The 25,250-nt window shown below is 37.2% G+C and overlaps 1 protein-coding gene across 1 annotated transcript in view; it reads left to right on the forward strand.

Annotated features, from left to right (window-relative positions):
• Positions 1 to 16,563: 16,563 nt before the first annotated feature.
• Positions 16,564 to 25,250, forward strand: part of ASXL3 (ASXL transcriptional regulator 3) — a 166,276-nt gene continuing 157,589 nt past the window's right edge. The window contains exon 1 of the mRNA XM_081263304.1: positions 16,564 to 16,664. Coding sequence (XP_081119430.1) covers positions 16,611 to 16,664 — 54 coding nt within the window. The 5' untranslated portion in view covers positions 16,564 to 16,610. The remainder of the gene's footprint in view (positions 16,665 to 25,250) is intronic.

Here is a 25,250-nt window from a genome sequence, read left to right on the forward strand (position 1 = left end):
AAGATCACATACAGATGGCAAATAAGCATATAAAAGTGTTCAGCATCACTTGTCATTATGAAAATGCAAATTTAAACAATGAGATACCAGGACACATCTATTTCGATGCCTAAAACCCAGAAAAACTGACAGTACCAATGCTGGCAAAGATGCAAAATACATAGGGATTTTCATTCATGACTGGAGCAAATGTAAAATTATACAGAATTCTTGGAAGACAGTTGGGCAGTGTCTTACAAAGAGAAAAAGTACTTTTGCCATATGGTCTGGCAATAGCATTTCTAAGTATTTACCCAAATGAATTGAAAATTTATGTTCAGACAATAATAAAATGTTTATAGCAGTGTTATTTATTCACAATTGCCCCAAATTAAGTAATCGAAATGCCATTCAACAGATGAATAAAAAAAACAGTGTTACATTCTTACAATGGAATATTATTCAGCAATAAAAAGGAAAGTTTCAAACCAAGAGAAGATATGGATGAAATGTAAATGCATATTGCTCAGTGAATGAAGCCAGTGTGAATAAGTTAAATACCATATGATTCCAATTATAGGACATTCTGAAAAAGGGAAAAGTATAATGACTGTAAACAGATAACTAACTTGTTGTCAGGGATCTGGGGAGGGACTGGTTTGAATTATATGAGGCATAGTGGATTTTTAGGGCAGTGAAACTATTAGGTATGAATATTACATTGGCGGATATATATAACAGTATAGAACATCGATGAAGAATGCAAACTGTGACAAAGGGATTGACCACATCTTTGAAGGGATAGAGGGAAACATTGTTGACCTAGTTGACTTTTTTTTTTTTTTAAATCTAATTAACTTTGAAAATGAGTGGAATTTATAAGACTAAAAAGAAAAAAAAATCTATACATAAGGACTGTGGTCTACTATTTCACTTGTTTCCCCCCCCTCGACCTTACAGATATTATTTAACAATTCTGGCATAACTATGGGGGAATAATGGACTTGAACAATTAGGTAATTAGATAGAAGACAATGGGAGCCATTCATTTTATTGTTTTAAGAAAAGTTTACAAAGAAGCAAGGAGAGGAGACTAGAAGGATCTACTTGATAATGAATCAGAATTAGAGACATCACTGAGAGCTCATTTTTTTACTTAGTAAAAATACAGATTGTACTTTCCAAAATATGAATAAGTATCTGAATGTATAGGCTTTAGTTTGTATTCAAGCATATATTTCTCTACTTTGTCAGCTTAGAGGAGCTAAAAATAAGGAACCAGTACACCTAGCATTCAGATCATAGTTTCTAATACCTTCCACCAGTTAAAGAAACAGGACTCCTTAGAGAAAAGCTGATTTTAGGACTAAGGCAGCACATATACAGGACAGGCCTGGCCCTGGAGCATCTTATACAGAAGTGCTCAAAAAATAAATAACAAAAACAAAATACAACGACAGAGACACAATAGTCATTCAAAGGAGTCCTTAATCACCCAAACTGGAAAACTGAACTACCAAAATCAATAATATTTTATTGGATTGTACAAAGTATAAGAGAAATATCCATGACTCCATAGTGATATTAATAATTTACTGAACAAAGACAACAGGAGAATAAACACATTTCTCAGGCAGAATAATACAAAAAATTTATGTACGTCCTGCACTTCTCAAGTGTTGCTATAAGTAGTGACTCTCTTCCAGAAAGTTCAGTGTGGAAAGAGATGGAAGGAAAAGAACTTTACCAAGGGGAAACCTGACAAACACGACCTGAAGGCTTACATCGGCAGTGATAAACCTTGCTCACAGTATGTACTATCGATGTCACATGATAAAAAATGGCAACTGGTCTTCCTCCCCAAAGCCATAAACTCATTCTAGTCATGAGAAAACCATGAGACAGATGCCAAGAGAGGGACATCCTACAAAATACTTGAAAATGCGTCTGACCAGTACTCTTCAAAACTGAAAGTCACCCAAAACAAAGAAAATCTGAGAAACTGTCACAACCCAGGGACAGACATGAAAGAGCCACAGTAACGCTGTCATACAGGATTCTTTATGGAATCCAGGGACAAAAAAAAAATGGACATTGACTATAAAACAATCGTAATATGGACAAAGTAAGCACTTTAGTTAATAACAATGTGTCCGTATTAACTAATCAATGTGACAAACACACCACAACAATGTAAGATTAATTATGTGAGACTCTGGATTAGGGTAACTGAGAACACTGTATATCTTTGTATACATAAATAATAATTATCTCAAAGTTTCTAAGGAAATCAAGGACATGCTGGATTTGTTTTTCTAAGTAAACACAATTATTCACACACAAGAAGAAAACAAAGAGTAGCCTTTTACAAATATTAGTGGTAAAAAATGTTAATAATATAACTCAAGCTTTTTATGTAGCATCAATATTTAGAAAGAATAATACACATAAAAATACAAAGCTTTATTTTCACTCTTTTGCTAAAGTGAACTAATTTACAATAGAAGAAATGTATACTATTGTGGCATGGTGCGCTTTCTTTGAGTAGGTGAAAGTCAGTGACTTTGACTCATATCGCCTAAGGTTTCATCTCAGCATTGTAATTTGCAAGTTGTGTGACATTCTGTAACTTACTTCATCCTCAGCCTAGGTTCTTCATTGGTACAAAAGAAGTAATAATGGTCCATAACTCATAAATATTTTAGTTAATTCTTCTTTTCCACATTTTCATAGGTGCTTTGTGGTTGGACATATTAACGGGATTTGTTATTATGTATTCATACACGAACACAATATAACAATATAATTGGATAAATATCTCTCCCCATCTCTTCCCCTTTACTTTATGCTTCCCACCCTTTGTTCCCTTTCTACTACTGATCTCTCTTTGATTTTTAGGAGGTTCACCCAACTTCGGTTTTTCCTTTTTCTTTTCTAGCTTCCACATATGAGAGGAAACATAGGACCTTCTACTTATAATATTTTCATAGGTAACAAGTAAACAAAGTATCAATGCTATAATAAGTGATTAATAAATGTTAGTTATTTTGAAAATTAGCAAAACCTGAGGAACCACCCATTTCTACCTAATTGTTGTCCTTAAAATGAACAAATATTGGGCTGGGGATGTGGCTCAAGCGGTAGCGCGCTCGCCTGGCATGCGTGCGGCCCGGGTTCGATCCTCAGCACCACATACCAACAAAGATGTTGTGTCCGCCGAGAACTAAAAAAAAAATAATAAATATTAAAAATTTAAAAAAATGAACAAATATTTCACTTTTTTGATACATAAAAACAAGTCAATAAAATTTCTTAATGTACAGCCTTGCAAATTTAAAAGGTAGAAAATTCCTATTGACCATTCAGATATTGCGAGGGACAAGTCCAATTGCATCTCTTCTTTCCTTCACTCCTTTCTTTTTCACCTGTTCCTTTTCTATTCCTGCTCCATTTAAAGGTAGGAATGACAGGGATTATAAAAAAAAAAAATACAAGGATAAATGGAGGGATCACAGTGGAGTGTCCTGGCTTGAGATGGTTGAACTCAATTGGACTAGAGTGAGAATTATATTAGCTCGAGAGGTGGTATATAATCAATTATTTCTAACCAAATGTAATGTTGTTCAGAGATACGTTGTCTAAGCAAACTAAGTGAGTACAATAAATGCTGTCCTTGCTGCTTAGAAATGCATGTATTAGTTCATTTGACATTGACAGACACCTAGTGGGCACCATGTCCTGGGTTAATTACAGTAATGCAGTGCTGCCAAAAAAGACATAGTTCCCTTCCTTAGAAAGTAACCAGTCAGTAGGGAGCATACTGAGGGATGATTATTAAACAAAAGGGACATTTGAAGAAATAATGAATGAATGGACAAAGAAAATGTGGTATATACACACAATGATACATTACTCAGCCATAGAGAAGAATGAAATTATGGCATTTGCCAGAAAATGGGTGGAACTGGAGAATATCATGCTAAGTGAAATAAGCCAATCCTCAAAACCCAAAGGCCAAATGTTTTCTCAGCTATGTGAAGCTAATTCACAATAAGAAAGGGGGAATTAGGGAAGAATAGAAGTACTTGGATCAGACAAAAGGGAATGAGGGAAAGGGAGAGGGAATGGGACTAAGAAAGATAGTAGAATGAACGGGACATTACTCTCCTATGTGCATATATGATTACACGACCATATATCATGTACAACTGGAAGAATGAGAAGTTATACACCATATATGTATTATACACCAAAATACATTCTGCTATCATGCATAACTAATTAGAACAGATTTAAATTTTTTTAAAAGAAATAATGGATAAAGCATTTCCAAGTGAGAAGACAGTGAAAGCATGGGGACTGGGTAAGGATGGCTTATTAGAAACTTCATCCTCCCCTATTTGGGATAGATATTGATAAGCTTGCTGAGAGCCACGGCCAAGTGGGAATGGCCCCTGGCATTTTGCCAGAAGTAATGGTTGAGAGGCGAGCCATTAAGATGATGCTGGATTGATTCAATTGTATATAGACCCCTGCTGCCCGCCTCAGGTGCCCGCTACTTTGGAGTTTTAGCGGAATTTCCTGGGGAGTTCATGTTGGTTGGTGAAGTTCCGGAGGAGGGAGTTCCGGTTGGTGTGGTGTGCCAGAGAGGGGCTGCGTGGGTGGCATTCGGGAGAGTTCCTGGGGAGTGTGTGTGGAGTGCTATTGGAGTTCAGGCAATAAAGTTTCCTGTTTTAACATACAAGTGCTTTGTGGAGGCTCGGTGATTTGTGCCCAGCCAGACTTCGGCAAAGCTAATTTCAACCTTTATATGAAATTCAATTAAAACTGAATAGCTGTAGCAATTACAAAAAGACGGAGGAGGAGGAGGAGAAAAGAAAAGGAAGAAGAAAGTTGGAGATTTTACTCTAGATGTTTTCAAAATTTGGAATATGCTACAGTAGTCAGAACAGGACAATATTGGTATAAGGACAAACAACATGTATCAATTAATAGTACAGAAAAGGTCATATAACCATATATGTGCCAAGATGTTTCAATAGGGGAAAGGATAACCTCTACAATAAAGGTTTTGGAAAACAACTGCATATTCATATATCAGAAAAGATAAAACTGATATTTTTACCTCACATGGTCTACAAAATCCACACCATAACTCAAAATTAATCATATACATAAATTTAATAGCTGAAACTAGAATGCTTCTAGAAGAAAGCATAAGGTAAATATATGGCCTTAATTTAGGCAAAGTTTTCTTAGATATGATACTATCAGTGTATGTCACAGAAGAAAAATTGATAATTAGGTTTTATCAAAATTGCAATATTGGTCTCCAAAAGATACCATTAAGAAAATTTAAAAAGCCACATGCTGAGGGGACTATCTATAAATTTTATATCTAATAAAAATCTTATGTTTAAAATATACCAAGAATTCTTAAAAATCAATATTATGAAGAAAAATGACACACAAAAAAAATAGGTAAATGTTTTCAATATAAATTTCACCAAAAAATATGGTGCGAATTTGGGAACATACGCCTAAAATAAAATGAATCAATTTGAAAACCTACATATAAATTTAACATAAGATATGATAATTTTACTTGAGACTATTTACCAAGAAAAATGAAAATGTGCTGGTGAAATTAATGTTTTATTTTTTATGAAAGTCAAACCTGAGGGGCTGGGGATGTGGCTCAAGTGGTAGCGCGCTCGCCTGGCATGCGTGCGGCCCAGGTTCGATCCTCAGCACCACATGCAAACAAAGATGTTGTGTCCGCCAAAAACTAAAAAATAAATATTAAAAAAAAAAGAAAGTCAAACCTGAAATGTAACACACAGACATGTTTAATTTAACTTAAATTTCATGATGTATAATAGAGACTTTTTAAGTTAGGAAACCATGTGGTCAAAACGTGGCCATTTTTAAACTCCATAACAGGTATCCAATTATAACTGCAGGTCTTTCCTGTGCTCTCCCCCACCTTTTTTTTTTTTTTTTTTTTTGGTACTATGGGAATTGAACACAGGGACACTGAGCCACATCCCCAACTCTATTTTGTATTTTATTTAGAAACAGAGTTACTTAGTACCTCATTTTTGCTGAGGCTGGCTTTGAACTTGCCATCTTCCTGCCTCAGCTTCCCAAGCTGCTGGGATTACAGACATGTGTCACCATGCCTAACTGCCCTCCTCAATTTTAAAGCAGCTAATCATGTAGATTGTAACACCCAAACTGCTCCTATCTGAGCAAAGGACAGTACTACCTTAGCTATAAAAGCAGGTGGACTACCAGCCCAGGTGTGCTTGCTGGCTGGATTCTTTGGGTGGCACACCCTTCTGCAGAAGTAAAGTTTGCCTTGCTGACCGAATTCTGAGCACATGTTTGGTTCCTTATGGCACCTGGGTACTTCCAACATGTCCACAACAAGGATTTACACCTGTGTTCTTAGCATTGTTTATAATAGCCCCAAACTGGAAATATTCTAAATGTTCTTCCACATTGATGAATAAACAACATGTTGTATATTCATAAGACTGGTTACTACTTAGAAATAAAAAGAAACAAATTACTGATGCATGCAATAAAACAGACACATGTAAAATAGAATATGCTACATTAAAGAAGCCTGACATAAATATTATACATTGTGTGATTCCACGCCCTTGGAGATGGGAGGTCTGTTATAATTTAGATATGAGGTATCCCCAAAAAACTCATGTGTGAGACGGTGCAAGAATGTTCAGAGGTGAAATGATCAGATTATGAGAACCTTAACCTAATCAGTAAATTAACTGAGCACTAACTATAGGCAGGTAGGGTAAGGTGTGGGTGGAAGAAATAGAAGTCACTAGGGTGTGCCTTTGGAGTTTATATTTTGTCCTTGGTGAATGGAGCCTTCTCTGTGCTTCCTGATTGCCAGGTCCTGAGCTGCTTTCCCCTGCCAAGAACTTCTGCCATGATGTACTGGCTCAGCTTGGCCCCAGAGCTATGGTGTCAGCACACCATGGACTGAACTTCTGAAACTGTGAGCCCAAACAAACTTTTTCTCCTCTAAGTTGTTCTTGTCAGTGTTTTTGGTCACAGACATGCAAAAGCTAACTAAAACAAGCTTCAAACAGACTGGGGATTCTATTGGGGGATGATGAAATGCTTGTAAAATCAGATTATTTTTGTACAAATGTACAAATTCACAAAAATAAAAACATTAAAGTATGTAGATATAGTTTCTAAATTAGTGGCATACAAATAGCACAAATTTAAAAATTCTAGTAACACTGATGAAAATTGTGGAATTCAGAGAAATGAGACAGAATAAATAATCTTTCATATATAATACAAACGGAATTTGCTATAAAAAACCTTCACACATACACACAGACACACAATTACAATTACACTTCTATATAGTTTCAACAGTGAACTCTAAAGAAATAATACTAATTGCAGGGTGTGGTGGCACATTCCTGTAATCCTACTAACTCAGAATGCTGAGGCAGGAGGATCAAAAGTTTGAGACCAGCCTCAGCAACTTAGCAAGACTCTGTCTGAAAATGAAAAATAAAATAACTGGGGATGTAGCATAAAGGTAAAGCAACCCTGGGTTCAACTCCCAGTACCAAAGGGGGAGAAACAAAAAAAATAAATGATACTAATTCAACAAAAATTCTTTCAGCATTTGGAATACAAAGGAGGAACAAACTTTCCAACTCATTTTATGAATTTACTGATGCATGACATATATATCTCAAAGATACTGAAAGAAAATTAAAAATAAATATTTTTAAAAATATTTATTTATATTAGTTGTACACGATACTTTTGTTTTTATTTATTTTTTTTAATGTGGTGCTGAGGATGGAACCCAGGGTTTTGCACACACTAGGCAAGCGCTCTACCAGTGAGCCACAACCCCAGCCCCTCCAAAATCAATATTTTTAAAAAACTTTCTTTTAGTAGTAGATGGATACAATCAATAACTTTATTTATTTATTTATTTATTGGTGCTGGTGATTGAACCCCGGGCCTTGTGCATGCAAGGCAAGTACTCTACCAACTGAGATATATCCCCAACCCCAACCCAATACCTTTTTTTTTTTTTTTAATTTATTTTATATGGTGCTAAGGATCAAACCCACAGCCTCACATGTGCTTGGCAAGTGCTCTACCACTTAGTTCAACTCTAGCAAAAATATCAATATTCATCCTGAGCATATAGACAAAATTCATTAACAGAATACTAGAAAAACGAATCCAGTAACATATAACAACATACTTAAAACAACCACATGGGATTTATTGTAGAAATAGTTTTAAATTCAATGTGAAACACTATGTTAGTGGAAAATCAAGAAAAATCTTATGATATTCTCAAAGATGCAGAAAACCTTTTAATAAAATGTAAAGCCTACTTATAGGAGGTGAGGGGGAAGAACTGTTAGCTTTCTAGGAAAAGAAGAGAACATTCCTCAATCAGATAAATGGCATCTGCACAAGTCATACAGCTAACATGATACATAAGAGAAACATGTATCTCTTTAAGATTTAGAAACTGGCTAAGTGTGTTTCCTCTATCACTTGTATTCAGAATTATTCCAGATGTTCCAGCCAATGTAAATAATATAACATTGTTTATAAGCAATAAAATTATAAATACAGAAATTTTATAGTAAACCTAATAAGTAAATTTGTCAGTTACTGTATACAAGATTGATATTTAAAAATCAATTTTTTTCTATACATTATTAGACAAAATCCAAAAATCAAATCAAAATAATATTCCAAACAGCAAATAAAATATCAAGATGGGAGTAAATATAGAAAATATGTCTAAAAGTTCTATATTAAAATTTAAACACACACTAAGAAAAGTCAAAGAAGTCACCCCCAAACAAATTCAACTTTATGGATATAACACTTTCAATACTGTCAATATACCCTTCATTTAAATTAGTCTACCTATTCAGTGTCATCCTTATAAAAATGTCTGATTCTTTGTATGGAAATGCAAGTATCTAGCAAATCTATAATGGACTTGAGAACTAACAAGAAAGTTTCAGGATTAACATACCTGATTTCAGGATTGCTATAAATCTACAGTAATCAAGACTGTTATTGTTGTACATTTAGCCAAAGAGGTAAGTAGAATAAAATCAAAAGATGAGAAACAGAGTCACACATGTGTGGTCAGTTGATATTTGAGCACATTTCCAATTCATTTCAGATAGTAAATGATAATAATAAATTACATAAAAATTTGGATCATTATCTTATTCTATATATAAAATTACTTGTAGTTAAATCATAGACAAAAATATAAAACCTAGAACATAAAGCTTCTAAAAGAAGATAGGAGAAGTCTTCTTGATATTAGGTAGTTAAGGATTTATTAGACTACCTGAAAGCCTTAATCATAAAAGAAAACATATATATGAAATGGACTTCATTAAATGTACCAGACATCATTACAAAAATGAATAGGCAAAGTACTGATGGGAAAAAATTAATCATCTACTAACAGTCAAGCTCATTTATGGTGATGGAAGTCTAGAAGTGCTTGTTTCTATAGGGGGTGAGCAATGACTAGAAATGGCCTAAGGAAAGACTCAGAGGTTCTGGAAATGTTCTGCACCTTGTTTTGAATGATAGTTATTAGGGTACATAAAATTATCCAAAGTCACCAAACTGAACACTTGAGACCTATGCATTTAATTTTAATTATACCCCAAGTTTAAAAAATTAAACTTTTTTTTAGAAATCTTACCAACATGAAAAACTCCTTGCCTGAATAGAGAACTCAGCAATAAGCTCATGAATAGCAAAGGGTGGAGGGAAAGTGGGCAGATAGTCTTAATAAATGAAAATTAACTGGATGATTATGGGTTAGGTAGAAAAGTTGTGATCAAGATATTTTGGATCTTTCTCCAGTGTTAATCACCTCTTGGTCTGAAAAAGGGGAGCATCCCCAGAGAAAAGAATTTTCTACTAAAAAATGCGCATTTATCAAAATTCTTATCAGCAACTCAATCCAGGTATTGTTAAAAGGCATGATTCATTATTTTGACATTGAAATGTCATAACTATCTTTGATTCTTTTCCTTGGGGATACCTTGCCTAAACGTGATAGAGTGGTAGAAAGTCAGGGGGAGTGGGTGAACAAAAATCTCTTTTTTCTGGATCTTTCTATCATCACACACAAAAATAAATATGGAGCACTCCATCCCCACCCGCAGCTTCACTGGGGCTAATCCTGGACAGATTTCAGACCCTGCAGGGTCATTGTTGCTTTTTTTTTCCCCAAAATATAGTTCTGCTGCCTTTCCTCCCTGATAAGTGGAAATTACTGGAGGGGTAGGGGATAGAAATTCCTGCATCCCCTCTCTACTTGCTTTTTTCTTATCATAGTGGACAATTGGAAGGCATTTCCTTGGCCACAATGGGCTCCTAAGAGATCTTCCAGTTATTCCTGCTATTTAGTTAATCAATCACATCACCCCATGGTTACTGGAAGTGTGTTGCCTAAGATGATCAGCCGTGTCCTCTGCAATAAAACTTAACAGGAAAGCAATAAGAATTCTTCAGTTACAAAAGAAGCCCTATCTCCCCATCATTTCATTCTATCCTTGTAAATGTTACAGAATAGCATTGTATCTTCTTTTGAGCTTTAAAGGCTATGTGTAGAATGAAAAAGTTACTGTACAACTTAAAAATTGTAGCAACTTGAAAAATTTCTGGAATAAATTACTTGTTTGTAATTCCTCTGAAAATTCTTTTGGGGCTGTCTTAATCACAAAACGTACCCTTTTGGTAAGCATGGTGGAAGCAGAATATCCATAACATGCCTAAGACTCCACTGGATTATAGTGTTTGAGACAGTGGTGGTAATCAGAATTCTAGTCTTTTTTCACGAACTAAGAACATTCTTTTCACATAAAGATGAATTTAGCAGCATGTAATTTTCCTTCTTATCCACTAAATGTGGGATTGAATTAGAGTTTACCTAGAGAAATCTAATTTGTAGTTTTGAAAATAAGCAAAAAGCTGTTCCACTGCAATGTTGAAATTCTGATCACATTACATATGCATAAGAAGATAGTATCAAGCAAAGCTTTATTTACATTTCCTAAGTGTTTTTTTTTCTTTTTCATTTTGTATAAACTAATGAGTGGTGCTGTTAGGGAATATGTGTATCCTTCTTTGTGTAATGGATTAAGTGTGAGTCCTGTTAAACACTAGGCCATAAATCACACTGTGTTCTCTATGCCTAATTAAGGGTTTAAAGGGGGAAAAGGTAAATTCTTGAATGAAGGGTTCTACTCAGAAGCTCAGTTGGTTATTGCACTGAGGAAGTAGAGAGATAAAGCAGGAAAAAAAAAAAGAACAGTTTAAGCAAGTGAATAAGAAGTAAACTATGAAAATATTTTTAGCTAATTTATTCTGTTTCTCTTCTGTTTCTCCTTTAGCTGCTATGAGTCTGGATATATCATCAAAATTTCATTAGTGCAATGATATGTAATAAAAATAAAAATTAACCAGAGAAATATAAGGAAATCTTAAAATATTTCTAATTAGGTAAAAAAGAAAAATGATGTGCATTGACGATATAAATAAAATAATCTACAGAAAAGTTTTGAAGGAAATGAAAATGTGTTTTTTTCTTAGCTACACATGTATATAATTAAAGTGCATTAAAATTAGACTTAAAATTTTGGAGAAAAAAATAGAATGATCACAGTTAAGTCACTTGTTTCCTAGTGGAAGAAGTGTCCCAAATTTAGATGAAGTTAGTATCAGATAATAATCTATTACCTCTGTGTGTTCCCCAAGTGCAACAAATGTTTATAATAGTATAAACTGACTTTAAGTGGATATTTTGAAAAACTTTAAAGTACGTTCCATAGAATATGTACAATGATAACAGGACAAGTCAAAGGCCTTCAAAGAGCATTACCCACTAGTGTCTGAGTATACATAATAACACTGATATTTGGCTTTATTCCACTTCATTTCAATAGTATGCCTGAATTATTCTGTAAAAATATGGAAAGAAAAATGGTATCAAGAGGGAAAATATGAAAATACATTTTGATTCACTGAATTTTACTGTACCACAATAAAAGGGTTAAGTCTACTATATTTCCAATGATTTTTTTTTTTTGGCCAGTAAATACTGAATCCTAGATTATGACAAGTAGTTTGGTTAGAGCTAGAGATTTAGTGAACATAGCAGTAGACCAAGGAGACAAGTTGACCTCCTTTATGGATTTTCCAGGCTTTTGAAATCCTAAGTGATTATTATCCAAAGATTTTTTAGGGATAACAAGATTACTGAATGTTCTTATAACATTCAGAGATCCCCAACTTGTGCCCAATTAACATATTTCAGAAACAAAACCCATGTTGAATGGTCAAGACCATCTAAGACCTCTTCACACCTCCTTGAAACCCTTGCCTCCATCTTCTCCCCTCTTCTTTTATTATTCCCTCCCTGCAGGACCTTCCCTTTCCCCTTGGTATGCTGCCTGCTAGGGGAACATGTGTGTGGAAGGAATGGGAGAGATTTCCATTCATTCTAGGTTGTGTAATGGGCACCTACAGGGCTAGCAGATATGTACACAAGGCGTTTGAATGCCAGAACAATTGCAGCCTGGTTCTCTTCTGAAACACCTAAACTTCCATATTTCCTGAACTCTTTGATTAGGATCCATGGTGAAACCTTGTCTCTCCTGAGGGACCACAGACATGACACACTAACTTCTGTTCCCAAATTCTTTTTTTTTTTTTGTACCAAGGATTGAACCCAGGGGTGCTTAACTACTGAGCTACAACCCCAGCTCTTATTCATTCATTCATTCATTCATTCATTTATTCATTTTGAGACAGGGTCTCTCTAAGTTGCTTGGGGCCTCACTAGGTTGTGAGGTTGGCTTTGAACTTGCGATCCTCCTGCTTCAACCTCCCAAGGTGCTGGGATTATGGGCATGCACCACTGTGCCTAGCTGTCCCAACATCTTTGAGTCTTTGTTCTCTTGGTTTTGGAGTCTCAAATGAACTTTAACCTTTTCCCAGCATATCATCACCTCTATTTTGTCTTTTGTAAATTGACATTTATTACTGCTAGGGTTTAGCATCCATCAATTCTTAAAACATGTTGCAAAACTTAAAAAAAAAAAACAGCATTGCAAGAGATGTAAAATCTGTTGTGACTGATGAGGGAAGACATGCACAAAAGAAATTTGAATTGTTGAATTCAGAACTAACAGCAGAAAAGGAACTGAAGAAAGCAGGGGAATTCATAAAAGTCGTTGCATTGCGACATGCCAATTGAACTCCGGAGCAATCACAATTGCCCTATAATTGGGGAAGGGATTCAGAGAAGAATTTATAGGCAGTTCTAACTGGAACTTGTGCTTTGAATTATTATTATTCCTCTCTCCTTGTTTAAAGGAAAGTTTCATGAGATCTGCTATAAACTTAATGTTAACAGCACTGGGTAGATGTCACCTATTTCTTAGAATATTTGTCTAGTTTTTAGTTTTCTTAACTGACTTAAATGCATTTGTGTTTGGAAGGATTTTTCACCATCCTTACAAACATAAATGTTCAAATCCTACCCAATCTTCAAATCCCATTCTAAAGGGCCTCTCTTTTACCAACAGCTTCTTTAATTTCCCCAGCAGAGAGCTATTTCTCTTCCCAAAATCACATGATTTTACTTGGACACTTTTTAGTGAAATTTATCACATTCTGTTTAAAACATTCCTAGGATTTACCAAACTAAAAAGTTCTATAATTGAACATAGATCTTTCCTCCTTCCTGCCACAAACATCTACTGAGAGAATGAGTGAGTTCTAAAGGAAAGTAATAGCTGAATGTACTTAGGTAAAAATAGAAGAAAGGAATATAACAGTGGCCCCTCTGGAATGGTATCCTATTTCTATTCTGCTCTATGTCTAAAATATGTCATTATGAGCCCGGCGCAGTGGTGCACACCTGTAATCCCAGCAGCTCAGGAGGCTGAGGCAGGAGGATCGCAAGTTCAAAGCCAGCCTCAGCCAAAGCGAGGCACTAAGCAACTCAGTGAGACCCTGTCTCTAAATAAAATAGTAAAAAGGGCTGCGGCTGCAGCTGTGGCTCAGTGGTTGAGTGCCCCTGAGTTCAATCCCCAGTACCAAAGCAAAAACAAAACAAAAACCTATAAAAGGATTTGAATAAAATATGTCATTATGGCACCGAATATTCACCAATTCTTTAACCAGACTTACGTGCCATGGACTATTTATATTCAAGTACCTAAAAGCAGAGGAAGAAACCAAGAGTCAGTTATAATATTGGTTATTTATGCTCAGCTCAATCTCAGAGAATGGGTGCATGAGCAATAGCTTTTTTTTTTTTAATCAAATTACATCTGCTTAAACGGGATGATATGTTTTCTCTTCTTTAATAACCAGAATTGGCCTTTCTGTGAATAACTGATTATGTATGTTTTTCTTTTACTGGCTCCAAAACTTCTTATTAAGCACTATTTCACAGAAAAATAACAAATTATATGTTACGGTCTGATTGCTTAAAATAGGTATTTCTAAGTAGAAGAAAAAACATTAGAATGAAAATACTTTGAAAATATGTCAATTACGTTAGTCATAAAGAGTATTCTTGAGAATAAAAGCAGATGTGAGCATGACTCAAATTCAATGTATTTGAAATGTAAAGTAAAAATATAATACACCCGGATAGAGTTATGCAAACTGCATGGATAAAATTCTTCCCTAGGGACAACTTCAGTGTATTCTCTAAATCCTTTTTTTTTTAAAGAACAAAAAGTGGAGATGATCTTATTTCCTTAAACAAATGCATAGCTTCTTCTTATTTTAATGAATAAAAACAAATATTTAAAAATAATTAGTACTCAGCTCTTTATGATTATTAATTGTCTATGCTTAATTTTTGGCAATCAAACATTTTTATTATTTCAGTCACTTGTCAGGGTTCTCAAAGGAATCGCCTTATCACAATCAACTTAATTCGTAGGCACATGTCTTACCTAGATTTAAGTGTCCACTTCTTAGACTTGGGCATTTAGCTTTAAGCACAGTAGTACGGGAGAGTACACACAATGCGGAATTAGGGTCAAAAGACTTGAGTTCAGGTCTTAAAAATGATTTAGCAGAACTTGGATACATTGTAATGCTTCGACTGTCCTCCTTTGGCACAAAAGGGAAAAATATGTTTAACTGCCTGTTTAGAGAATCAGATGAGATAATGTATCAGAAAAAAACACAAAGTATTATTTACATATCATTATAATATTCAGGAAATAACTTTAGGTAAATAATCTCTTAGGAGTGACCTTTTTCTCCTTTGTTTTTAGGTACTTAAGACATATATACACATAATTAAAGTATGGGTCAAAGCGTCATTTGTTCCTTTGTTTAACAAAACTTTATTGACCTAAACAATTTACCAGAAATGTTAAGAAGTTGGAAAGGTTACAATCAACTTTTTATAAATCTTGACACATTTTTATTGTAGTTCACAAATAACCAATCTCTTTGCCTCCCAAGCCTGAAGATTATAAATAATTTAGAAAGATTCTCAAGTGTTAACTGTTCAGTCTTTTGCACAAGCCATGTTTTACACTATGAATGACGCCTGTATACCATTTAAAAATAATTAGCGCTACGGGATGGCATTGCATAGATCCCGGAAATGGCTCTTTGGTCTTGCATTGTTTAAGATGATGTAGGTGGCTCAATGTTGTGTCAAGTTGCACGTTCCGTGTTAGTTCTCTTTCAGAAGAGGCTGGCTCAGTTCAAAAAGGCTCTGGGAATCCACCCAGTCATGCAGTAACAGGGTTAAGAAAGTCCAGTAGAGGGGAGTAGTACGGCGTGTGTGTGTGTGTGTGTGTGTGTGTGTGTGTGTCAGAGAGAGGAGAGAGAGAGCGCGAGCGAGCGCACAGGACACAGCGCCGAGTTGTGGAGCTGACTCCCACATAAGTTCCAAAGGCCACCGCGTCCGCGGTTTTCGGCCCTAGCGGGACAGCCGGACCGAGGTGGAACGGCCTGCCCAGAGTGGGCTGGGTTGGAAGGAGAGGGGTCTCGCGAGGGTTTCAGGGCGTGGCTGGAGTAGGGGGCGCGCGGCGAGTGTGCGCGGGTGTGCGCGCGCGGAGGGCGAGTGTGAGCGCGGCGAGTGTGAGCGAGGCGAGTGTGCGGCCGCGTCGCCATTCCCCGTGACGTCAGAGTGTATTGTTGTGAGCGGGGCCGAGCAGAGCATCCCCGGAGCTGTCACCGCGGCGGCCGCGGCGGCGGCGCAGCGCGAGCCCCGCACGAGCGAGCCCGGCCGGCACCGCCCCCGCCGCTGGCCCGGGCCCCGCCGCCGCGGCTGCCGCCGCCCCCGCCCCCGGCCCGCCCGCCGCGCGCCGCCGCCGCCGCCGCGCGCCCCCACCCACCTACCCCACCCCCTCGCTCCATCCCTCCCACCCTCCGCCGCCGCCGCCGCCGCCCGCGCACCTCCCCCCGCGGAGCGAGTGCGGGTCACCGGGTCACTGGGTCATTGTCTCGGCGCCCGAACCCCGAGCACCCCGTGGAATCCCCCACGTCATCATCAGAACCATCAATGAGATGCAAACATGAAAGACAAGAGGAAGAAGAAGGACCGCACCTGGGCCGAGGCTGCCCGCCTGGTACGTACCGCCCCCCGCCCGCCGCCCGCGCGTCTTGCCGGCCCCGCCGCTCGCCCCGCGCCGGCCCGCGGCGGCGGAGACGGCCACTTCCAGCCCGAGCCGCCGCCCGCTCGCCGGGCTCCTGCTCTTTGTTATTCTGCGGGAGTGGGCTCGCCCAGGGTCCCCTGTGTGTGTGCGTGTGCGCGCGGAGGGGAGCTGCGATTATCTCCGGGAGCCCCGCGCCCGCCGCGCCCGGGACTGCCCGACACACTTCTCCCGGTACTTCGCGCACGGGGCTCTGCTGTGCTTCTTCCACCGGTGAATTTCCGAGCGCTCGGCTCCGCTCGACTTCCCTCTCTGCCGCTCCGGAGACCTTTGTGTGGCAATTACCACTCCCTCCTGGCCCCTCCACCCCCCGGAATTTCATCAATAACTCTGTGCACGGTCTGTGTGTATGTTCGGCGTTTGTGAGTTCAAACATTTTACACGTGCATGCACGCTGTGTCCCCGACACGGACTTGTGGGGCGTGTGCTTGTGGGCTAGGTTGTTGCGTGTCTGTGTGCCGTGTCGTGTGCATTATGTATGCACACTGATACGTGCATGTTTTGTGTGGATCCAGTTCGCTGTGTTTGTAGGTATTGTGTTCCGCTCGATGTTTGTGTGTACATTATGTGCACGTGTGTGCAATTCGTGAGTGTGTGTGTCGGTGTGTGTGTGTTTGGTGAAGTTGGGTCAGTGTCATTTGTCGTGGGAGGTTAAGAGTGTACAGCTAGGTGTGTTTTTACTGCTGGCTTTCTGGGCGGTGTTACTTGGCTGCTTTTCCTTTTCTTTAACCTTTCGGAGCTTACGTTTTAATCATCGAAAGAATGTCTCTATAGAAATGCTGGTTGGCAGAGGGGCGTCGGCGTCTTTGGTTTGATGCATGTATATATGTTGGTTTTTCTTCTTTTTTTTTTCTTTCCCCCTCCCTATCTTCTTTTAAAGGACAACTGTAAACGGGGTTTTCAAAAAGGATATTTCTGAACAGTGCATCTCACGGGAATGCGAGGCATTACATTTGAAGCTGAACCTTTCAGGGTTTTGGCTACAGAAATTAAATATTTATTCACCAACTTACTATCTTTATAAATCGGCCAAAAGAGAGCTGGCTGTATGCAGCAGGGTGGGGGTGGGGGACCCAGGACATGTTATTGGGTTGACTTTGTAAAGATTGTTTTACTATAACTGGAGTCATTTTTAAAAGCTATTGAGTAACTACATTATGCTCAAGGAGAACATTTGTCAAAAGTAATTATCTGAGTTTCCTTGAAGGGCCTTGCTCCTGTGTCTCTGGATTCTAGCAGAGGGTTTTAGATAATTGGCCCTATTGCCCTGCGAAGAAGTGACAAAAGTCCTTTTTAATTGCAATCTAGTTATTGGTAGCGGGAGTGGCCAGGCTCTTTTACTTATTCATCTCTTAATTTGGTAGTGGTGTATGTTATCATTTCTCCCCTTATCTGTGACTGTTAATCACTAAATCACTCTCTCTGTGGATGAATGGGCAGGTGATAGCCATTCTCTAATGAACTGCTTCTGGAAGAGGAAACTTAGTTGTGGGGAATATGTGAGAAGTAAGCAGTAAGTGTTAAGTGGATACCAGATTGATGTTATCACTGAGTTTTGCCAGAGCACAGTACATTACTTATTGTTTGCTCGGCCATTAATTCAGAATTGTGTGGGGGTGTACAAGGCTTCTGAAAATGCATTATTCAGGTTCCTTGGAGTGGCAATCAAGTACTATTACAGAGCTTCAGTGTATATATTTTAAACAAGTGAACAATGAGTTGATTTATAAATATTTAAAAATAATGATTCATGAATTAGCCATATCTGCCTGCAGAGAATTATTTAATAGATAACATTATTCTAATGGAATTTAAAGCTTAGCCATTTGTATTCAATCAGTGTGTGTTACTATTCTCAAAAAATGAGCTTTATTTGATTGAATCATGATATATATGTATTGATAGATCCTGCAATAGATTTCTAAGTCACAGTTTTTTGTTGAAAGTTAAATTTTCTTCTTGCAAAGTTCATTAATAGGAAAAGACACACTAGGAGTCATCAACACAAAAGAATTAATGATAGACCAGATGTCTCTATTTTAACCAGACATATTGAACTAGTAGTTATGGTAATTTTTCAATTTGGTTCAAGTTATTTTTCCCCTGGTAGTTGTACAAATGTGTATGTGTTCAAAATGTGACAGTTGAAATAAAATACTGAATGAAATAGCAAGTGATTGTGCTGGAAATATCATTTTCAGAGATTTGTGATTTTTAAAGTGAATTATGATAATTCTTAACTTATGAGAAAAGGAGAAATTGGTCCATTTGGGTAATGGTAACATTTCTTATGCTGTCTTTATGATTACATGACTGCATATGGACTTGAACTCTGTTTCAAACTTGTAAGATAGGATATTTTTGCTTTTTAAATTGTTAGTATTAATGTATACTCAATGAAAAAGGGATTTTTTTAGTCTTTCTGTGATATAGATATTATCTTTTAATATACTGCTGATTTTGCTAATGTTCAGGACTTTTAGCCTTTTCTTCACAAAATATTAAACCAGGTATCAGATTTTAATAGTAAAAATGATTAAGAATGGAGGGTAAATGTGCAACTCAATATGTGGCTCTGCTAATATGTGAACTAAAGAAGGAGTACTCAAATTAACAGTAAAACAACAGTCTTCCAATCCATACTGTGTGTGTGTATAAACTCTTACTGGAGAGTGTGTGTGTGTGTTGTGTGTGTGTGAGAGAGATTTTCTTAAAAAGGAGGATGGATACAAGGGGAGAGGAAATGCAAGATAGATATTTTGAACTGTGACCAAGAGCTTATGGTTAAATGTAGCTTTGTCTTCATTTTAAGAAAAACATAACTAGAAGAAGAATAATTCTTCCTAGAGTAAGTAAGAATTTTGTTCCATTCGACAACAAATTTTTGTTTTCTTTCTTTGTAAGAAAAGTATATAGTGTGCAAATCTGTAAACTCCTGAGTGACAACTCCTGGGATTTTTGTTTTAGCTGTAGGTACAGCTACCAAGCCCTACCCTGTCCTTCAGAGAGTATGCAATACTTGTATGTGGTGGGCTTTCTCAGCTTTTGAAAGAAGGAGTGGTGGAATAATTTGCCTGTATTTTCAGGAATGCAGTGAATATTAATAGGCTGCCATCTTAAAACAGTAATGCCACATTTCCCCCTTTTTTTTCCTTTCTGCCCTGCATCAGTTGCAGAATTTCAGCCTTTAGCCTCCTCCCCTCCCCCACGGCCTTCTGCAGTTGTAGTCGTTACTTTGCGCATTGCCATTTAATATGGAGGCTGCTCCCAAACCAGATGCATTTTCATCTGTTTTATCTGCTCTTCTAAGGTTGTAGAGTCTCAGAGGACCCCACAATCAAATGGAAGTATCTTCTGTCTTAATATTTGTAGACCACAATAAGAATAAAAATCAAAACCATAACTCATGTCGAGCTGGGGCTTTGACTTTAATCCTTTTGACTTTTATCTCAAGTCTTCACTCTGTTACTATAAATACAGTTTAAACCATTGTGAAAGGATCTTCATGCTTCTTTGTAAAAAATGGGGATTTGACAGGACTTTGTTTTACTGCACTAAGGGGTTTCTTTGTTACTGGCTTAACACAGAACATACTGTTATTTATATATTTATTCTAGGTTAATTCTTTTTTTGACATGCAAAAATGTTGTTGCTTTGAGCAGTGCTTTTTGATAGTTTAACCACTTTGTTCTATAGGGAATGCAGCTTTTAAGATAATGATTCAATGTATTAATTTGCTCCCTGATTTCATTCTATTTTTTTAAATTTTTTTTTTTTATTTTTTACAATCTTTGTTTAGTCTCAGTGGCACCTGAAAACCTGGAAATAAATCTTAGCAATTTCAATAGCTTTGTAACATGGCTGATTTATTTACTCATAGCTTAGATATATTCATACAGATAATAAATATCAGTTTGTTGGTAGGGTTTTTTTTTGGGGGGGTAGTTCAAGGTGACCTTTGGGGGGAATTTTTTTTAATATAGCAAATTTATCTCATTGTTGGAAGAAAACAGACATATATCCCTGTATGCCAAAGCAGGATTACTGAAGGTTTTAAGTAAATTGAAGTTTGCTAAGCCATGTTCTATTAAAAATTAAGTAGGTGGGTTTATTAATTAAAGGAAATCTGTGTGCATCTTTTGCGCAGTAAATATTCTTTTGAATAATGCATTACATCCCAAATGAACTGTTAGTGTTTCTATAAAATAAAGTCGAATGCTGTTGGTAGCTGTTAAAATACAAAATACTTCATAATTGTTAATTGACTGCTTGCTTTGCCTTTTGTCTTTGTATTTTATAAATAAATATAATTTCTCAGGATGATAAGCAAGGAGATTGAGAAGGATATTGGAACTGTTTTTGGAATCTTTTCATTGTGTTTAAATTCTAGGTTATGATCATTCCTCTTTAACAGTAAAGACAATTTTGACTTGTGATTTGGGGTCACCCCAAAAGATGCACCTGAGCATAATTGTGGAAATTCTTATTGAATCCTGAGCCTGACAAATCTATTTCTGCAAATGGAGTTTATTTTCAATCACTCACTTTTCACTCAGTTTGATTCAGCTGTTTTCTGTGATCCACACATAGCATCATTTCTTTATGTCTCTATCTCATCATCTCCTCTTTCAACCGTGGAACTTAAATTTCCATTTTGCAATTTGAAAGATAGGGAAGAGTTTAGTGATCTGTATGCCTTCTTTAGAAAGAAAATGAGTTTTAAGTTTGAAAAAAATGTATTTGAAATTATGAGTAATGTTAAGTTAGGCCTACTGTTTAGCTAGCAAATTTTTACCCCAGCTGACATGACAGTGAATTTTAAGAATTTAGTGTTTTTAAAGTCTTTCTCTCCTTTGACAAATGCTTTCCTAGCACATGATTCTTTGGCTGTCAGACATGAACTACATTTTGGTAGACCGATAGAGTCATACCTGTAAAGGAATTTCATTACAGAAAAGTTAACCAGTAAAAGAATTAAACTCAATATTTAATAATGAAATCATTGTAAAACTTTACTGAAATGCTTGGAAATGTGAAATATGGTTCAAATGCTGGGGAGGATGCAAAGATATATCCTAGAGGAATATAAAGTTCAGAAGGAGAGGGAGCAAGAAGTGGAGGATGACTGAGCAGACACCATCTGTAGGTGACACATGAATGATCAAGCAGGTGCAGGTTTACAGAGTTGCAGAAGGGAGAAGCTGTGTGGTATGTGGCAATTGTGGAATGCTTGGTGGATTAGGTGAAGCTGGGTTTGGTCTTGAAATAGGAGTAAGTTTAAACAGTAGACGTGAGGGGAACATTCTAAGAGAGAACCGCATGGGCAAAGGTGTAATGTTGGGTGAGAGGGTGGATTCTGGAGCCATCAAGCAGATGAGTCTAGAAAAATGGGAAGACTGAAGGAGTAGGCTCTTCGATATAATTGAAAGTTAAATGGTGATCAGATTGGAAAGAGTTTTGAAAATCATTTTAAGGCAGTGAGTTGTAAGCATGGGACTCATGGGGGAGGTGATAGTAGTAGGAGAATTTAAAAACACTCCACTTGTCAATACTCACGAAGAAGCACAAAACAGACTATCCCTTATATGTATTTTGTACAGTGTGAGAGGGGGTACATCATTGAGTGCTCCCATCAATTGGCACTAAACAGTCTGAAAACAGTTAAACAATACGACTCTATTCTGTCCTATGTTCTTTACTAAGTGAGGCAAAATAGAAATCTGTAAATAATATACATCACATTTGTAGAAGACTTTATACAGAGTGCTCTAGTTGTTCCTTAAAATACCCTCTTGAGATCAGTAGATAGGTGGGATCATCTCAGTGACTGTCTATGAGTGTCCGATATCCTCACTGTGTCCATAAGGAATAGGGCTGAGCAGGACTTTTTTCCCCAGCTGTGCTGCCTCCAGTTTTTAAAAACAGTATGGGCATTTTGACTGTTGGGATTTTAACTGATTTTGTTGCTTGTAGGTATAGGGAGGATCCAAGTCTACATCAGATTTATTCCTTGGCTTTATTCCCACCCACCCCCTTTCTCTCTCCTTTCTTCTCTCTCTGCCATAAAATTGTGCATAAGTTGTTACTATTGTTATTGTACATCCTCAACTTTCCCCCTGAGGCTTGGAAGTAGCAGCTCCTGGCTCCTTCCTGATGGGGCTGGGAGGAGGGGTGTCCTTGTGGAACCACTTTCAGCTCTTTGCCAGCACTGAGTGCCTTGATTGTTCTGCTTTTGTCCCTGCACAGTTGGTAGCTGCAGAAATCTAGCCCCGACTGAAACTTTCCTTGAAGAGCCCTTGGGGAACAAATAGAAACATTATATGATTAGCCACATTGTTTTCATTATTAAACAAATCTACATAAAAGGGTGGCAATTAACAGCTTTATGGGCCTGAACTTAAGACACCTTCCTCTCCTCTTCCCTCAGTATTTCCATTTGAAGTGGTTACAATTAACTGTTGCTGGTTTTAATGTCAGCAACTGACAACTGCTAAATTGGGAATGGGCACTTCTCCTAGTTGATTGACATATAGCCCTCTGACACATTCTTATGTCGGTTTAAGGCAAATTCATGCCCTGGGGTTAGAGCCAAAGGGCTTGTCAGAACATTGACTTTAATAGCTGAAATATATAACTTAAATGACATTCAAGACCTTCGCTTTGGAGGAACTTTTAGAACCTGAGAAATTCTCCAAGGCGGCGCAATTTATAATTCATGGACAAGCTTAAAACTTGTAAGATTTTTCTAAAGATGTACATGTATAAATTTAATTTACGGTATAATTATTTGTCACTGGTTTACTTTGCATAACTCTAGCATGGATTAGTTCAAGAAAAAAGTAGATTATGATTTTAAAAATAATTCTAGAGTTGATATTTTTTTGGCAAGTGTTTCTTTATGTAACTATTATGCAACAGTTGGTTTTTGAATAAATTAGAAAATCAATAATAAATCAGTTATCTATGACCTAAAGAAGGTTGGACCCTGTTCACTTTAGTCACAAGATAGATGGTCTTTCTTTTTGTGCTGAAAAGTGAACCTGGGGCCTTGGGCATGTTAGGCAAGTATTCTACCACTGAGCTGCACCCCAGACTTTTAAATTTTATTTTGTCTTAATTTTAGTTTGAGACAGGATCTCACTAAGTTACCCACAGTGCCCTTAAACTTGTGATCTTCCTGCCTCAGCCTTCCAGGTTGCTGGAATTACAGGAATGTACCACCATGCCCAGCTGACAGATGGTATTTCTAAAATTTTATTAACTAAAATATATTAAACCTATTTTAGTAACATTTCAATGAATTAGAAATTGAGATTGCATACTTGTGTTTGTTTTCATGTTCAGTCATTGGGAGTCATGATATAGTGAATCTGTGGTTTATTCTAAGGTCTTTTTTTTTTTTTTTAATATTGAAAATAAATGGGCCAGGCACCATGGCATATACTTGTAATCCCAGCGGTTTGAGAGGCTGAGACAGGAGGACTGCGAGTTCAAAGCCAGCATCAGTAAAAGCGAGGCACTAAGCAACTCAGTGAGACCCTGTCTCAAAAAAAAAAAAAATAAAATAAAATAAAAATAAAAAATACAAAAGATGGCTGGGAATGCAGCTCAGTGGTCAAGTGCCCCAGAGTTCAATCTCCAGTTACCCTTCCCACCCCCCCCCAAATAAAAATGGTTACATATGTAATTTGTATATATATCAAATATTTTTGACATGGCCACTGAAATAAGGTATTCTCTGGACCATTAGGACTGTTTATGACCCTCCATACCCCCTCACCCACCCCACAACAGATAAATTCTCATTTAAAAAAAAAAATTCCTAAGAAAATTTCTGTTCTTTAAAAGTGTTAACTTTAAAATCTACTAGGCAGGATTTATCTTAATGTCTTTCCTAAAGACTGTCTATTTAATTTCATCTTTTTAAAGTCAAGTTTAGATATTTAATTATATACTTGTTATTATCTTTGATGCTTTCCTTGTTTTCTTCCCTTCTGTCATCTTATTCTTTCCTGCCCACTTGAGTTTCCTGTTCTCTCCTTTGCCCCTTAAGTGCAAACACGTTTCAGGGTTCTGCCTGTTCCCCACTTTTTTTTCTCACTGCCCTCCTCCCCCAGGGCAGTCTCACCTATACTCTTGGTGAATCTCCCATGACAAGGAGTGCAGCCAGATGTCCCTGAATTTCAGACTTATATTAACGGTTCCAATGGTTTATCTCTAGGTACTGTAGATGTTTCAAATGAAATTTATCAAGTTCATGTAAACGTTTATTGAACACTTCCCATAAATATGTCATGCACATTGGGTACCCAAAGAGAATGTGACAGCATTCTTCTCTGAAGGGACTTATCTCTGTGTACCTAAATACTTGAGTCCCTGGGGAGTGGTGAATTCTGTCTTCTGAATATGGCTCCCATTTAGAGCCTCTTCTTTTCATTCACTTCATTTTACTGAGTTCTGACTTTCCAAATCGTTTTTGTCTCTAATCTCTTTTCTAGTTCT

Source organism: Spermophilus citellus, assembly GCF_964194105.1.
Source record: "Spermophilus citellus genome assembly, chromosome: 12".
NCBI lineage: Eukaryota > Metazoa > Chordata > Mammalia > Rodentia > Sciuridae > Spermophilus > Spermophilus citellus.